Raw genomic sequence first — 17650 nt, 5'->3', positions numbered from 1 at the left:
ATCATCCTGGCCAGTATTAAGCTTGCTTCAAATTTGGCTCAAAATTTTGGTAATGATCTTATTCTTTCCTGGAGGGATTAATAATTATAGAAATGATCATGTGTCTTTTATATGGGTTTTCTAGGATTATAAATTCCTTCTATACTGGCTTTAACTGATTCAACAAAACCCATAAATATGGAGGACACAAACTGCTTTATTCAAAACATTCACTTAAATATTGAGATGTGGATACAGCCCAATGACAGTGTTACTCAGCATGTAAAAGGCTCTAGATTAAATCCCTAACACTACTAAATAAATAGACAAATAAATAAATCCTGGTCTCATCAAAACCACCCTCATTTAAACATCTATCTAAAAACCTAGTGGCCAATTTAACACAAAACTGACTACTGTGCCAACTATTCTGATGTGTTTCCCATTTTCTCTCTACATATATCATCAAATTCTTCACACAAAATAAAAACTTAGGCATGTGAAAATGTAAAACTGTGTTATGATTTAGACCTGGCATGTCCCTCCATGGTTCATGGGTTAAAAGCTTGGTGCCAGCTGGAAACACTGTTGAGAAGTAGTGGAAACTCAGGAGGTAGGCTTGTTGTAGGAAGCAGGCCATCCCTTTGAAGAGTACTTTTGGCTTTCCTAGTGTTTTTTCTGACTGTCCTCTCTCCCCTTCTACCCTCTCTCTTTCTCAGATGCCATGAGTAAGAGCAGCTCCACTGTGCCTTTGTTCCCTGCCATGATACCCTGTCTCAACACATTTCTACAGAGAAGGAATAAGACTTCTAGACAGAATTCCCTGATACTGTTAACTAAAAAAATACTTCAATTTGATTTTCTTGGCATTTTGGCACAATGACAAAAATTTAACAAGCTGCTTGTCATACAGCAATATAATGTGTAGAAATAATATCTTGTGTATTGTATGGATGCATCACCTGTTAGTTAAAAAGCCTATGGCCAATGGCTTAGGCAGGAGATAAAAGTGGGACATCTGGCAGAGAAAAGGACTCTAGGAGAGAGCCAGGCACAAACAGATTCACCCTGGAAGATGTAACAAGATGGATGCATGGTACCTGAGCACAGATAACCAGCCACAATGCAGAATGTAGGTTAAATGGGTTATCTTAAATTATGATTCTAGTCAGAAGAGCATAGCTATATGGTCAAGGTATTTGTAAATATATTTTGAGTCTGAGTCTTATTTCTGGGAACATTGGGCTGGGAGGAAGAAACAGGCCTAACTTCTACAGTAAAGATTTTAAAAGGTTATTACGAGGGTTACAGGAACTCCACCAGACCAGTAGCATGGGGTTCCTTCTGGTCTGGGTTGATGCCCTGAGCAGACCTTGGGCCCAAACTCTGCAGCCAGTCCCACAACAACCAGAGGAAGCTCTACTCCCAGGCACTCTAACATACCCAGGATCCCACGATCCCAGGATCCCTGGGGCTTGGTCACACCAAAATCTCAGGGTCTAAGACACAGCTTTATTCCCAGGAGCTCTGACATACCCAGGATCTCAGGATCACAGGATCCTAGAATCACAGAGACAGCTGCACTCCGAGGAGTTCTGATACAACCAGGATCACAGGAAGGACAGGCTTCAGTCAGATATAGTGAGGGCAGGTAACACTAGCAAGAACCAGATGGTGGGAGGCAAGCATAAGAACATAAGCAACAGAAACTAAGGTTACTTGGCATCATCAGAACCCAATTCGCCCACCATAGCAAGTCCTCGATACACCATCACACAAGAAAAGCAAGATTCGAATCTAAAAATCACTTCTCACGATGATGATAGAAAACTTTAAGAAGGACATAAATAATTCCCTTAAAAAGATACAGGAGAACACAGGTAAACAGCTAGAAACCCTTAAAGAGGAAACACAAAAATTCCTTAAAGAATTACAAGAAAATACAATCAAACAGGGAAAGGAAATGAACAAAACCATCCAAGATCTAAAAATGGAAATAGAAACAATAAAGAAATCACAAAGGGAGACAGCTCTGGAGTTAGAAATCCTAGGAAAGAGATCAGGAGTCATAGATGCAAGCATCACCAACAGAATACAAGAGATAGAAGTGGGAATTTCAGGGGCAGAAGATACCATAGAAAACATTGACACAAAAGTCAAAGAAAATGCAAAATGCAAAAAGCCCCTAACCCAAAGCACCCAGGAAATCCAGGACACAATGAGAAGACCAAACCTATGGATAATAGGAGTAGATGAGAATGAAGATTTCCAACTTAATGGACTAGTAAATATCTTCAACAAAATTATAGAAGAAAACTTCCCCAACCTAAAGAAAGAGATGCCCAGGAACATACAAGAAGCCCACAGAACTCCAAATAGACTGGACCACAAAAGAAATTCCTCCCATCACATAACAATCCAAACACCAAATGCACTAAACAAAGAAAGAATATAAAAGCAGTAAGGGAAAAAGGTCAAGTAACATATAAAGGCAGACCTATTAGAATTACACCAGACTTCTCATCAGAGACCATGAAAGCCAGAAGAGTCTGGGCAGATGTCATACAGACCCTAAGAGAACACAAATGCCAGCCCAGGCTGTAGCATCCCCCAGCCTTGAGCAGGCTGACTCAGACCTATCCTGCCACAGTGAAATGAGACCACCTAGGGTAGAGTCTTCTGACCTAGATAGGTCTATTGTTCTGTCACCTGTGCTGTTACTCTTCTCCAAGACGCCACTACCCGCTGAGAGGCTGAACCTGCCTTCCTGGGATATTCCTGAGATAAGCTAACAACTTGGCGACTGCTAACCTGTCCATTGGCGACCCAGGGCTAACAATTTGGCAACACAGCATCAAGCAGCCTGGTATGGCAGGAGATGGGTCTTCCCCTTTTATTAGCTCAGACTCTTAGTAGACACTGGGGACTTGATCAGAAGTCTATCTTGGTCTCATTTCTTCTCTTGCCGTTTCCTACCTTACAGCTCTAGCCTCCCACTCAGGAACCCAGTTCATATGGCCAAGGGCAGCTATACCAGGCAACTGTACCCAGCAAAACTCTCAATTACCATAGACACATAAAATAAGATACTCCATGACAAAACCAAATTTACAGAATATCTTTCCACAAATCCAGTTCTACAAAGGATAATAGATGGAAAACATCAACACAAGGAGGGAAACTACACCCTAGAAAAAGCAAGAAAATAATCTTTCAACAAACCCAAAAGAAGATAGCCACACAAACATCATTCCACCTCTAACAACAAAAATAACAGGGAGTAACAATCACTTTTCCTTAATATCTCTTAATATCAATGGACTCAACTCCCCAATAAAAAGACATAGACTAGTAGACTGGATACACAATCAGGACCCAGCATTTTGCTGCATACAGGAAACACACCTCAGTGACAAAGACAGACACTACCTCAGAGTAAAAGGTTAGAAAACAAATTTCCAAGCAAATGGTCCCAAGAAACAAGCTGGAGTAGCCATCTAATATTGAACAAAATTGACTCAATAGAAACAGATGTATAAAAGTTGGGGTCATAGACAGATGTACATAGCACTTAAAACGGGCAGAATGCATAGAAACAAACACTTATCTAGGACTTATTGGCTATTCTAGGTCTTTTGTTGTTCCATATCAATAGAGGATTTTCTTCCTATTTATGTGAAGAATGAGATGAGGATGTTGATTATGACTTCATTGAATCAGTAAATTGTTTTGGTAAGAAGGTCTTTTTTCACAATGTTAATTCTATCAAGCTCTTTGCTTGGGAGGTCTTCAAATTCGAGTATGTTTCTTAATCTCTTTCTTCACACATTTAAAGTTTTCATTGTAGAGGGTTTTTACCTCTTTTGTTAGGTATACTCTAAATATTTTATTTTATTTGAGAAACTGGGAAGAGGAGTGTGCCATGATCTCTTTCTCAGCATGCTTGTTACCCATATGTATTAAGACTGGTAAATTTTTTAAGTCAATTATGTATCATAACACTTTGTTGAAATTATTGATAATTTCTACAAAGATTTGATTTTTCTAGTCAAATTTTGGGAGTATTGTATATAATATAATCTTCAATTGAAAATAATTTGACTTAATATTTTCCCATTGTATCCCTTCTCTTGCCTTATTGCTCCAGCTAATTCTTCAATCACATTATGGATGAGCAGTAGGGACAGTGTGCAGTCCTCTCCCATTCCTGACTTTAATGGGGCTTATTAATGGTTTCATTTATTTAGGATGATATTGGCCATGAGTCTGTCATACATATCCTTTATCATGTTGGAATATGTTTCCTACAGCCCTACTTGTTCTAGGGCTTTTATGAAGAATGCATGTTGAATTTTATCAAAGACTTTTTCTGCTTCCATTGAGATGATCATATGATTCTTATATTTTTTGTCCATGTATTTGGCTTATTACATTTATTTCTTATATATGTTTAAAAAAATAAAAATAAAATCAATGAAAAAAAAGAAAAAAGAAAAAAAGGAGACAAACTATAGTTTCATCTCTCTAGCTTGAGGGACAAACATTGGCAACTGAACTGAGTTCTGGTCTAGCAACAATTTTTGATGAAATGGTCAAATTTGGGGTGAATGGAATATTACTATTATTTATTGATTATAGCCACTATGACTTCAGTATGGAACAGTTCTCAAAGACTATGGAAAATTAAGTATATTGTTACCATAGTTAAAATCATTTTTAAACCCAAAAAAGGTTATTACATGTCTAGCAAAATTAGTAAGAATGAACTACTGCAAAACCTGTTGTCTGTATTTTTAAATTAGCATGATATGTAGACATCAACCCACAGATCTTCCTTCCCAGTTCGTCCTCATCTAAAGCAACTTGTTACACCTAAAACATGCCGTCTTGAAAGTACAGCTGCTGCCCTGGTATTTGTCTTTTTAGGTAGAATTTATTTAGAAATCTGACTCAAGATAAAAATGATTTTTTTTTAAAACTCTGGGAAACATCTTTTCAGGTCTTTCCATATTTTTATTTCTGATATACTAAATCTCCTCAGATAGTTAAATTTTTAAAGGCTTCTTTTCATAGAACAAAAACAAAAGCTAGATAAAAGTAGCATCATATGTCAATTTAGAAAATAGTTTAATAAAACTTGCTACAGATATTTAAATGGTTCCATTGCATTGTCTACTGTTTACTGTAACCCAAAACAAATGGGGTATAAAGAAAAGTTAAAAGTTGTTTCTAATTTTCCAATGCAATTTTTAAAAAGAGGGACAAATATCAAGTGCCTCATTTATCTCTCCCATCATAAGTTTAAAACAAGCATATGGCTAACTCACGACCTTACGACAATCTTTACAAGACACGTCCACTAACTCAGAAGCATCTAAGGATATTGTGCCCAAACTGTTGATCATCAGAAATTACCTGAGAGACTCCAACATTGAATGTGTCTAGTACAGGTCTGATGATCCCTATTTTTAAAAAAAACTACACTAAGCACTATGGTAATAAATGATACAACTCCATACTCTTTTTAAGGTACAAGTGGGGGCTTGGGACAAAGTTGCATAGTAAATGCTTATAAATAATAAATAGGATCTTTTTCTTTTTTTCTTAAGGGCTAGGAACAAAGTTTACTGCAAAGAGTTAAGTAAAGGTTCAAACACCCAGAACCACAAGGGAAAAGATGCATACATACACTACATACATACATACTTCTTATTTCAGTTATAAAAGGGGCTAGATAAAAAGTTATTTTTTCTTTCTTTCTTTTTTTTTTTAAAGTATAGAATAGAGTTTATTCAGAGCATGGGGAGGGGAGTTAAGAGGGTAGCCGAGGGAGAGAAAGACAAAGAGAAGGAGAGAGTAGAGAATTGGGGGCTGGCCATGGCCACCTGGAGAAGTGGGGGAGGGAATTGGGAGTAAGGGGTCAAGAGGTAAGAGAGAGGCAAGAGTGTAAGGGGGTAAGAGCAAGTTATTTTTTTCTTAACACAGAAATCACAAAAGGAAATTTTTAAACAAAGTATTAGAAGCCAAATATAGCTATTTCAGTTTCAAGGAAGAATATCTGGCACTGAATTTCCTCTTTTTATAAAAAATAATTCATAAAATGAACCTTCCTAGCTGTGGTATTAAATAAACCTTCAGTTACCATTGGAACTCTTGCCATTTCTGCTACTGAAACAGAGACTAAAGAGATGGCTCAGTCACTAAGTGCTTGACCTGCAAGCATGAGGGCCTGAGTTCTATCCCCAGCATCCTCATAAAAGCCAGCTGCAGCTGTCTGTGCCTATAAGACCAGTGCTGCAGAGGTAGAAACAGAAAGATCCCTGAGGAGTTTTGGCCAGTCAGCCTATCAGAATCAGTTAACTCCAGATTCATGAAAGATCTTACCTCAAAAAATATGGTGGCAAAAGACTAACAAAAATACCCAATGTCAACCTTTGTGTGGGTAAACCCTCACATACAAATGCATGTGCATCCCTTTATACACACAAATGGATACACCATGCATGCACACACACACACACACACAGGGGGTCGGGGGGGTCAGTCAGGTGTGGTGGCTCATGTTTACAGTCCCAGCACTTAAGAAACAATGGCAGCTTTCCCACTATGATAGATTTCTTTAACTGTAAGCCAGAACAAATCCTTCCCTTCTTAAATTGTGTATGCCAGGCATTTTGCCCCAGCAAAGAACAGTCTCTTCCTACAGTGAGCAACCTCTGGATCTGTTAACACTCCATTAACAGTTCATTAGGTAAACTGGTGCCATAACAGTCCTAGGTTAACCATCTAGGAAACACAAAACATAAACAAAACCCCTCCTCTTCAAGTGGAAAAGATGTCTTTCAGGAGTCTAAAGATAGTCCTTCAATCCCCAGGGGAAACAAATGCTAATAAAAATCGAGACTGCAGAAACCTCCATCCAGTGCTCATCCTCTAGCCTGTTGGTTATTTGTGCCTGGACAACACACTTTTGCTTTATTCAAGTTTTTCTGTTGGGCGTGGTGGAGCACGTCTTTAATCCCAGCACTCAACAGTTTTCTCTGTAGCTTGTCTTGTCTAAGAGGAACAACCGCAAGCCGGATGTGGTGGCGCACGCCTTTAATCCCAGCACTTGGGAGGCAGAGGCAGGCGGATTTCTGAGTTCGAGGCCAGCCTGGTCTACAAAGTGAGTTCCAGGACAGCCAGGGCTACACAGAGAAACCCTGTCTCGAAAAACCAAAAAAAAAAAAAAGTTTTTCTAATAAACCTGGTTTTGCTTTAAAAGAAAAGAAAGAAAAGAAAAAGAAAGAAAGAAAGAAAAGTAGGCAGAAGCCTGCACCAAATTCAAGGCCAGCCTGAGCTATGTAGTGAGTCACAGAGAAGCCTGGCTAGCTTAATTAAGCCGGAGTGCTAACTAGTACCTGACTTCTCCCAGTAGTTTTTGCACTAAGGAGAAACAAATAACTCTTAAACTATTCATACACAAATATGTACTAACGCACACAAAACAACAAAAGGCCTTTAATGCTGTGTATCTCAAATTATACTACAAAGACTAATATTTCTTCACAAATTTTAAAATGAACTCTGACACAAAATAGAAATGAAAATCCTACTTATGATATCCTATTTCTAACTTCTGCTCCTTTTACTTCCTTGTCTCCACTGAAAAACATAACTGAAAGAAGAGAGAAAAAGAAAATACTTTAAATTCCCCTCCTAAAACAAATGACCTTCATCAAATTTACAGCAACAAAATTAAATGATTGTTTTAAAAAGATATAAAAACCAAACAAAGAAAGGAAACCAAAATATGAGTAGACAAAAAAAAAACCCTTGTAATTAGTAATTTGTCACAGACAGCAGTTCCATCTTTTGATAGGTACATATTTAAACCACTCTGGCATACCTGTAACACTAGGTCCTCACTAAGAGCCAGCAACAACTTATTTTTATTATTTTGCTCTTGTGAGTCCTTTTTGAGCTTGAGTCCAAGTTGAATCTCAGGAGAATGCATACCTGTGATGAAATATAATTAATCAATATCTTCTAAGAGTTTTATAATTCTATTTTCAGAAGAATTCAACAATTTTATAAATACTATAAAAATATCACTAACATTATTTGACAAGAGACTAATGTTATATATTAATAAATGGTAGGGTACCATTAGCATACATGAAACCTGGGTTCAAATCCTAGGACAGTCCAAAAAAATTATACATATTTCCTTAATTGGCACTTTTATATGTCAATATTTTTAAGTTATTACATTGCAGGGGGCAATGCTGCATTGGACAAAACAATGCTGATTTCTTGGCCTCAGGATGAAGGAATACAATGAGTATGTCTAGAAAATTGTAAATTTCACTGGTACTGGGGAGATGACTTGGTGGGTAAAGTACTAGTCATTTTGTTAAAGCAGCCTGAGCTAAAACACACCTTGCCATTCAAAATCAGCTGCCTCAGAAGTGACTATGATGTCTTCCAAATATACTCAGAGCTCAGGATACTAGTGGACTAACAGCACAGACAGTCACACAGATGAAGAGCAGTGACAAACACACATTTGCTTAGAAATTTGCATTTAAATGCACATAGAACTTAATGTGCCATGGTCCAGCAAAACAGCTCAGTGGGTAAAGCTGCATCCTGCCAGGCCTGACCACTTAAGTCCAATCCCTAGGACACACATGGTCAAAGGAGCCAACCAACTCCTACAAGTTGTCCTATGGCCAATACACACCCACTGTGTGGCACATGCCTTTCACACACATACACACACACAAACAAATAAATAAATGACTTATATATTAGTTTACTATAACCATACTGTTTTAAACAGAATACAATGGAATACTCAATAAATTATATTCAGACAATTAGTTTACCTCTTGGAAAATTAAATTACATACTGACAATATCTATCTAGTAAAAGGTTTTTCTCACCTTTCTGCATTCCATTTACACCAGAATGAAAACAGAACTCAGATCTACAAGTTGTGTCCTGATTCAAGAGCAACCTTTTAAATGCAAAAAAAGAAAACATATTAATTAATATTTCTAAAACAGAGTAACATTTTAACTATTGTTTTTATAATTTAGATTGCTAAAAATTCTTATATTAATATATGTATATATTTCAAAATACTATTTAAGAAGCATACACTTTAATATAGTTTATCCAAGAAGAAAAATGTCCACCTAGTCATATTCATTTTTTCAAATATTTCGTCATTATGTTTGATTTAGGGAACAAGGGATAGATAGTAATAGTACTTAATTGTCTTAGGATCGTCTTAGCTATTGCTGTGATAAAATACCATAATCCAATGCAACTTTTGTAAGAAAAGATTTATTTCAGCTTATTCATCACCAAAGAAACTCAGGGCAGGAATAGGGTGGGAACCTCAAGGCAGGAACCAAAGCAAAGGCCATGGCGGAGAGCCACTTACTGGCTTGCTGTCCATGGCTCAGCCTGCTTCCTTGTACTGTCCAGGACTGCATGCCCAGGGTGGTGTTGCCCACAGTGGCTGGACGCTCCCACAGTCTTCTACCGCTGCATGCACATTAATACACACAGCACATAGACAAACATTTCTTTAAGAGATGCCATTTCAGTGAGCACAAAATCTAGGGTCAAGAGGGAAATATGAAGGACACTTTTGTTTCTGTGATTGAAAGAAAGCCTTCTAAATTATAAGACAAACTTCAAAAATCCAGTTATCAAAATTACAGCTGTCTGCTTTGCCTCATGCCTACAATCTTGACACTTGGGACACTTACACAGGAGGAATCCTGAGAATTCAAAGCCACCCTGGGCTATCCAGTGAGTTACAGCCTGGAATAAAAGTCTTATAGCACCAAAATCACACACACACACACACACACACACACACATGCAAATTCCATGAATGCAGTATTTTAATGATGAAATAGTATTAAAAAGATTATTATTATATTAGAATGTTATTAAATATTTAGAATACATTTTAGAATACATTTAGAATATTATTATATTTCAAATATTAAAAAGATGAAACACTGAAAAGCACTAGCAATTAGAAAGGGAGGGAAATTGTATCAAACTTTAGCAAACAAGTCCTAACATGTTGAGAAAATCTAATTAAAACATGCTTTCAACATAATGGTCAAAATAAAGTATTTAACAACATTCTGCCTTCATCAGTAGTAGAACCTGTACTGTGGCACAAATTTGACCCAAACTGTTACTTTTTTGCATTAATTTAATGTGACTATTTAAGTTTCTATCTCTTATGCTTTGCTTTTTTTGCTCCTACCTTCTGTCAAAGTCTTTGTTTTTTTTAAAAGTCTTTGCTTTTTAAAAGGGTGTGTGAGTGTAAATGAACCAAGATACAGTATGAAAAATTAGAGAGTCTGGTTACCCAAGAGAAAAAAAAAAAACTAAACTAAATTTTTCGGGGATTTGAAAAACCATAGATCAAGATCTAAAAAGCTCATCAAAAAAGGAGGAGGTGGCCTGGTGTGGTGGAGCATGCCTTTAATCCCAGCACTCGGGAGGCAGAGGTAGGAGGATTTCTGAGTTCGAAGCCAGCCTGGTCTACAAAGTGAGTTTCAGGACAGCCAGGGCTACACAGAGACACCCTGCCTCGACAAACCAAAAAAAAAAAAAAGGAGGAGGGGGAGAAACTGGGGCTGGCAAGATGGTTCAGCAATCAATAAAAGCACTAGCTACCAAATGTACTTTGCAGAGATTTCTCAAACTCTCTCCCCTCCATCCCTCTCCTGGTCTCTCCCTCATCACCTCAGTCTGTGAGGCTAATCCTAAGCTCTCCCATCTTGCTTTAGAAATGGAAATCCTTGCTTTATTAGTAACAGTTTTAAGTGGAACCTTATAATTGTAGAATCTTAACCCCTCCCACCTCAACTCCTGAACTACATACAATCCACAATTTAACAGGATCCAGGTGACACATAAGCCTAAAGTCCTAGTCTAAAATGTGCAGAGTAATCAGAAATCTGATCAGATTACTCCTCCACTTAAAATAGCATAAGCAGCTGGCAGCTGTGCCATAGACAGGCTTTTAATCCGAGCACTCAGGAGGCAGAAGCAGGCAGATCTCTGAGTTTGCGGCCAACCTGGTCAACAGAGTTCCACAACAGCCAGGGCAACACAGAGAGACCCTAAATCAAAAAACCAAAACAAGAAAGCAACCCGGTTCCCTTTCATCACTCCACGTCTATTTCACAATTCTGAAAGATTTAACTGCTTGTACATCCCAAAATCCATGACTCAATGTTGTTCCACCTCTCATCTATACCCCTCCACTTCCTTATCCAAGAACACCACTCTTTCTTCACATGGCTGACTCCTACGTCACCTTCAAGCTTCCACTCAGAAGCAAACTCTGACAACGACCCATTACTGTGTGAGGTAAGGGTCCCTCTGAGTTCCCATACCCACATCCCTGAATGCCACATAGAAGACTGAAGTGCACTATTTCAACCTTTAAAAAAAAAAATCCCTGTGTCTAACATTGAATACATTCAAATAGAGCTCTGATAAGCTGAAATACCTTTTCTCTTTAAAAATACTTCATTTATCATTTTTTTATTTTTTTTTTATTTTTTTTTATTACATATTTTCCTCAATTACATTTCCAATACTATCCCAAAAGTCCCCCATAGCGCCCCCCACTTCCCTACCCACCCATTCCCATTCTTTTGGCCCTGGCATTCCCCTATATTGGGGCATATAAAGTTTGCAAGTCCAATGGGCCTCTCTTTCCATTGATGGCCGACTAGGCCATCTTTCGATACATATGCAGCTAGAGACAAGAGCTCCAGGGTTCTGGTTAGTACATCATGTTGTTCCAACAATAGGGTTGCAGATCCCTTATCATTTTTTTAAATGTGCATTGGTGTTTTGCCTGAATGTGTGTCTGTGTGTTAGTGTCAGTTCCCCTGGAACTGGAGTTACAGACAGCTGTGAGCTGCCATGTGGGTGCTGGGAATTAAACTCGGTCCTCTGGAAGACCAGTGATCTTTAACCACTGAGCTATATCACTCCAGCCCCATTCTTTCTTATAACCCTTTTCCAGTTTGATACAAACCTGTTTCCCCAATATAGTTCTTATAAGAAATCCTGTGAACCACTTCCTAGGTCAAAGCTTAAGTTTGGGCAAAGTGGTCCTTGTCCATCGCCAAAGTACTTAGACCCATTTTGAGACGTACGGGGATTTTAAATGCCATAAGATGACCACCGTCATCATACCGTCTCTAGCTGGGCTTGGAGGCCTGACAGCCATTGCTATTTGTAAATACTCAGCAGCAAAGCTGTCTTCAAACGCTCTCTCACCCACAAGCCCGGTCCTGCCGGCGGCCATTTCCACTCAGAAACCTGGACAGGAAGCCTAGACCGCCAGCGGTGCTAGAGTTCAGTGCTCAAGCCCTAATGGCAGTCACCTTCTCCAGGGAAGCTCCTCATCTTCCGGTTCGTTCTCTGTCACCGACCCTTCGATCACCGTTTCATCACTGTCACAGTCTGAGGCCTCGGCACCTTTCTCCATCTTCGGCCCCTCACTCAAGGGTGATTACTCTTCCTCTACTTCCCTCTTATCGGCAAATGAAAGGACGCTTCGTGGAAAGGAGGGAAATGAGAATTTAAAAAACAACAACAACAACAGCAATAACTAACAAAGGGAAGGCCTCTCTGGGCGCCGAAGACGCCAAAATCCACACACGACAGGCAGCATGGTGGTCGAAGCTGGTCTCGCCTGCTCTCGCGCCTCACCAGAGCGCAGCCGCACGCCACAGTGCTGCGCGCGCAACCCCAGGGCCCCACCAGGACCAGGAGCCCGGGCCCCGCCCCTAGCACGAGGAAGCCCCGCCCCTAGTCCCCCCACGCCCCGCCCCCAGCTCCTGAGACCCCGCCCTGGCTCCACCTCCCCCAGCCCCCATCCACTCACACTACTGACCAGGATGTGTAAAGGCCAGAAAGGCCGCCTTATGAATCTGGTCTGCTCTGAGATTCTGGTCTACCAGGATGGGGTCGGACCTCCAAAGCTGCTTTGCTACAGTTTGCTAAGAGTTCTGATTGGATTATCTATAGCTTCCTGCACGTCCCATTGGCCGCAGCTTCGGAAGATTCTGAAGCCAGAATGTAATCTTAGACTGACCGGGTTTTACAGTCCACCAAGTGCCTTCTTACTTTTTAATCCCTTAGATAATACTTCTCTAAGTGTTCCCCTAAAAGAAATGTTTATCAAAGGTTTCCCGGTTCCCTAATCCAGTAGATACACATTTTGTATAATTCTCTCACAACGATAAATTACTCTGAAACACAGATTACGAAGGAAAAGAAGTAGAGATGCTTTTCCCCTTTATCAAATGTTAGAATAGTAGTGGTGCCTAGCAACACTCCAAAATGATTATTTTCTCAGTGAAGATCTAGGTTTTGGTTTTTGTTTTTTAATTCATTTGATGGCTTTCAAAAATGTTGCTTCTCTCCCCCCCCCTCCCTCTTTCTCCCTCCCTCTCTCCCTCCCTCCCTCTTCCCAGGGATCGAACTTGGGCTGTCAGGCTTAGTGAGTGCTTTGCCACCACAGCCACTCTCTGAAGTGTCTTTTGCAACCTACCTGATAGTTGTGTGTGGTTCTGGAGGGTGAACCTTGGGGCCTGCTAGACTCTAGACAAGTGTCTACCACTCAGCCCTGTCTCCAGCATCCTTTAGACTTTTTAAGTCAAGGTGTCACAGAGTTCCCTAGGCTGGCCTCCATGTACGTTGTAGCCCAGGCTGGCTTCGAATTTGACATGCCCCTGCCTCAGTCTTCTGCGTAGTCGGGATTAAAAGCCTGCATGCACTCCCAGGCCACGCTTTATTCGAAGGTTTTAAATTCAAACTACAGTTGTACAACCCATGAAGACAATTCAGCCAATAACGACGATGATTGCCTGGTCATGTCTGAAGTCGTAGCCTGTGTGAACACAATCAGTGATGTCCGTAAAGCCTCACAAGTGTTCAAGACACGTATCAAAGAGAGCGTCCACGTGCCACGTGAGGGCTTAAAGACTCAGGACAAGACTGGGTTTCTTTCTTTTCCTGGAATTTTTTCTCGTGTGTGTGTGTGTGTGTGTGTGTGTGTGTGTGTGTGTGTGTGTCTGGTTTGTCAAGGGAGTGGGTGGAACTAGGGTTTTCTGATGCCCTTTTCACACTTTATAGTGGCTCGTCAGTCCCACCTTTTGTCTTTACTACTAGATCATGTTTCAGCCACGGCTGTATTGCTAATGGAAATCGCCCAGGTTGGTGTTTCTCTTTGACGTTTACAGAACCATTCTTCATATGAACTAAAAGCAAACAGAATAATAAATATGCAAAGATCTGAACCTCCATTCTCTTTTTAATCCAATATCCTCGATTTTAAAACATGTAAATTCTTACCTCTTCTGCTCATCCACACTTTGACCACGCAGCTCTACTTTCCCAGCTGGGCAGGAGAATATGCATTCCCACAAAGACTGGTCAGTTACTCTAGGGCCCTAAAGCTGAGGCCCTAAAGCTTGCCACTGTCAGCAGCCTTTGTGGTAAGCACTTAATAAGTTAAGTAGAGAAAAGATGGGTGTCTGAACTCAAGTTATCGTTCAGTTTCAATGCTTTCTCCTGCGGTAGAAAGGTGACAGGTTTAGGCCTTGTCCTTTTTGTTTTTCCAATGAGAATTAGCAATATTTGAAACACAATGAAGAGGTGGCAGAGACAAACCTCTAGAACGCCAGTAATATTGTAAAGAAAATAATAATTTTAAAAATAAAGTTCAGAGTTTCAGTTGCAAGACAAGAAAGAATGAACAGGGCATCAGTCCAAGAGCCTGTGCAGCTTTGCCGTTCAATCTGCTTGCTTCAGGGAGAGTGAGCTGGCTCAGAGCTGAGCCCTGCTGGGAAACCCAAGCATTTCAGGGAAGATTGATGGGAGTCAGATACTCAAACCGCATCTGAGAAGAAATGGAACTCAGCTTCCTTTTAAATTAGTTTAGATTAAAATTTTTCAACTCTATTGAAATACATCCCATAAAAATCTGGGATTGGCAATAATTGACCACTCTTGGAAGTTGCTGGGTACTGTTTATTATAAAATTAATAAAGAGAGAAATAAAGCATTTATTCTGCCTTTCCTATCTTCTATTTTAGGATGACCACAGTTGATGAAGGGAAAGTTTTTTTTTTATAGAAATATATATTTTCTTTTTTGGAGAAAAGGTCTTGTTATAAAAAAGAAATAAAATCTGATGGTTCATTTTCAAAAGTGTCTTGAACCACTGTATATCTAGCTATGAATAAACAGAAAACACTAGGTTCTTGTAAATGCCTGTTAGTCTAGCTATGGTAGGCAGCAGCTTGCCTGCGACCCCAATGCTTAGGAGGCACAGATAGAGATAGTTAGTCCACCTAACTAGCTGAATCAGTGAGCTCCAGGTTAAGGGAGAGACCATGCCTCAGAAAATAAAGTGGAGTGAGATTGAGGAGGGTACCGTGAAAACACACACACACACACACACACAGAGAGAGAGAGAGAGAGAGAGAGAGAGAGAGAGGACTTGCAAGTACATGCATATGCATGAATATCACATATACACACATACATTCACAAAACAAGCAAAAGACCTTTTCTCAAAACAAACACTGGAGGGTCGGCCTGACATTGGGGAAGTTGGGGAGGGGCTTGAGACCACGGGGAGGGAAGGGAGAGGAAACTGCAGTATGGATGTAATATATGAGAGAATAATAAATAAAAAGAAAAAAGAAAGAAAGAAAGAAAGAAAAAGAAAGAAAGAAAGAAAGAAAGAAAGAGAAAACCGAACACCCCCACTAAAATAAATAGAATGGCTTTTTTAAAAATTAGGTATTTTCTTCATTTACATTTCAAATGCTATCCCCAAACCCATTATACCCCTCTCCACGCACCCTGCTCCCCAACTCACCCACTCCTGCTTCCTGGCCCTAGCATTCCCTTGTACTGGGGCATATGATCTTCGCAAGACCAAGGATCTCTAGAAAGGCTTTTTTAAATGCTGAAATTTAAAAATTACTAGAAGAGGCCATGACAGACTATCAGAGAATTAAAGAATAAAATGCCATATTCTGATGAAGCTAATAGAGACTTCTCTCAACTAATTTGAAAAATTTGACAAATTCTCCTTGCTGATCTATCCAAGCAAGCAACATTCACTGACGGCCTTGAAGCTGAGAACTTTGTATTTCTGACTCTTCTTATCTCTTTTCTCTCCACAGCAATTTTCCCCACCTTATAGGAAGAACTAGTTAAAACACATGTGTTGTTTTTTTAAAGACACTGATGTAACTCAGGAAAGAAATATTTATTAAAATAGCTAACAGGGTATTTGTCAACTGACTTATTTAATCTATCTGCTTGGGTGGAAAGAAAAAACAACCAACTGTGCACAGATAATAACATGATGACATTGGATTTAAAATAAGTGTTTTCATATACTTTTGGGAAGAGAAAAACTTTGTTTATTTTTGTGTGTATGTGCGTGCATGCATTCATTTGTATGTGGGTATGAATAACAGCAATGTCTACCAAAGTCTTCCATGTGCTCACATCCTGCTCTAAGGAATTCATTCCTATACTTTCATCAGCGTCACTAACTTTAATTTTAAAAAGCTAGAAACATTCTTAAGCTCCATCAATGGCGGGTTATGCAGGAGAGTATCCTGCTGGCATTGGAGCTGGCGAGACGCAGCTCTTCCTGTGAACATACAGTTGTGCTGCTTTGTTTATAGGGGAAGAACAGCGATAGCTCTAGGACTTCATGTAAAAAGGCTCAAGAGAACTCTCCTGAGAAAGGTGGCCATGTTAGATTAACAAACACAGGTTTTGGCTTATGGATTACAGAACACATCCATGGTTTGATTTGTGGGGTCTTTAGAGGGGTTAAGCAAATAATAGGGTGTAAGAAGGCCCTCCACACATAACATTCTACATCCAACCCTGCTGCTGCAGAAAAGCAGAATCTTTTCCATTTTAGAATAGATTTACATATAAACTAATACACACACCTTTAGTGCTCAGCTCAATGTGTGTTTGAGCCTGTACTGGCTATTTTTGTGTCAACTTGACACAGCTGGAGTTACCACAGAGAAAGGAGCTTCAGTTGAGGAGATGCCTCCATGAGATCTAGCTGTAAGGCATTTTCTCAATTAGTGATCAAGGGGGAAAGGCCCCTTGTGGGTGGGACCATCCCTGGGCTGGTAGTCTCGGTTCTATAAGCGAGTAGGCTGAGCAAGCCAGAGGAGGCAAGCCAGTAAAGAACATCCCTCCATGGCCTCTGTATCAGCTCCTGCTCCCTGACCTGTCTGAGTTCCAGTCCTGACTTCCTTTGGTGATGAATAGCAGCATGGAAGTGTAAGCTGAATAAACCCTTTCCTCCCCAACTTGCTTCTTGGTCATGATGTTTGTGCAGGAATAGAAACCCTGACTAAGACAGAGCCATTATATATGTCTGTATGTACTTCTTAATAAAATGCATATAAAGCTACAGAAATTTTAGGTGACGAGCAGCAGTACACAGCCATTATTTTTAGCTGTAAAAATAGACTTGGTCAAGCATGGTGGAACACACCTAGCAGTCCAGTACTCAAAAGTATAGGCACGGTGGGGGTGGTAGCACTGGAGAGATGATTCACTGGTTAAAAG

General features: G+C 39.8%; 1 protein-coding gene across 5 annotated transcripts in view; it reads right to left on the bottom strand.

Annotated features, from left to right (window-relative positions):
* Nucleotides 1-12721, bottom strand: part of Ankrd31 (ankyrin repeat domain 31) — a 140001-nt gene extending 127280 nt beyond the window's left edge. For all 5 annotated transcript variants that reach the window (XM_021180848.2, XM_021180849.2, XM_021180850.2 and 2 more), the window contains exons 1-3: nt 12406-12721; nt 8908-8981; nt 7868-7977 (exon numbers count right to left, since the gene is read on the bottom strand). In XM_021180848.2, coding sequence (XP_021036507.1) covers nt 7868-7977; nt 8908-8981; nt 12406-12509 — 288 coding nt within the window. In that variant the 5' untranslated portion in view covers nt 12510-12721. The remainder of the gene's footprint in view (nt 1-7867; nt 7978-8907; nt 8982-12405) is intronic.
* Nucleotides 12722-17650: the final 4929 nt, after the last annotated feature.

This window comes from Mus caroli, chromosome 13 (genome assembly GCF_900094665.2).
Source record: "Mus caroli chromosome 13, CAROLI_EIJ_v1.1, whole genome shotgun sequence".
In the NCBI taxonomy this organism is placed as follows: domain Eukaryota; kingdom Metazoa; phylum Chordata; class Mammalia; order Rodentia; family Muridae; genus Mus; species Mus caroli.
This window is presented reverse-complemented; position numbering and strand designations above follow the sequence as displayed.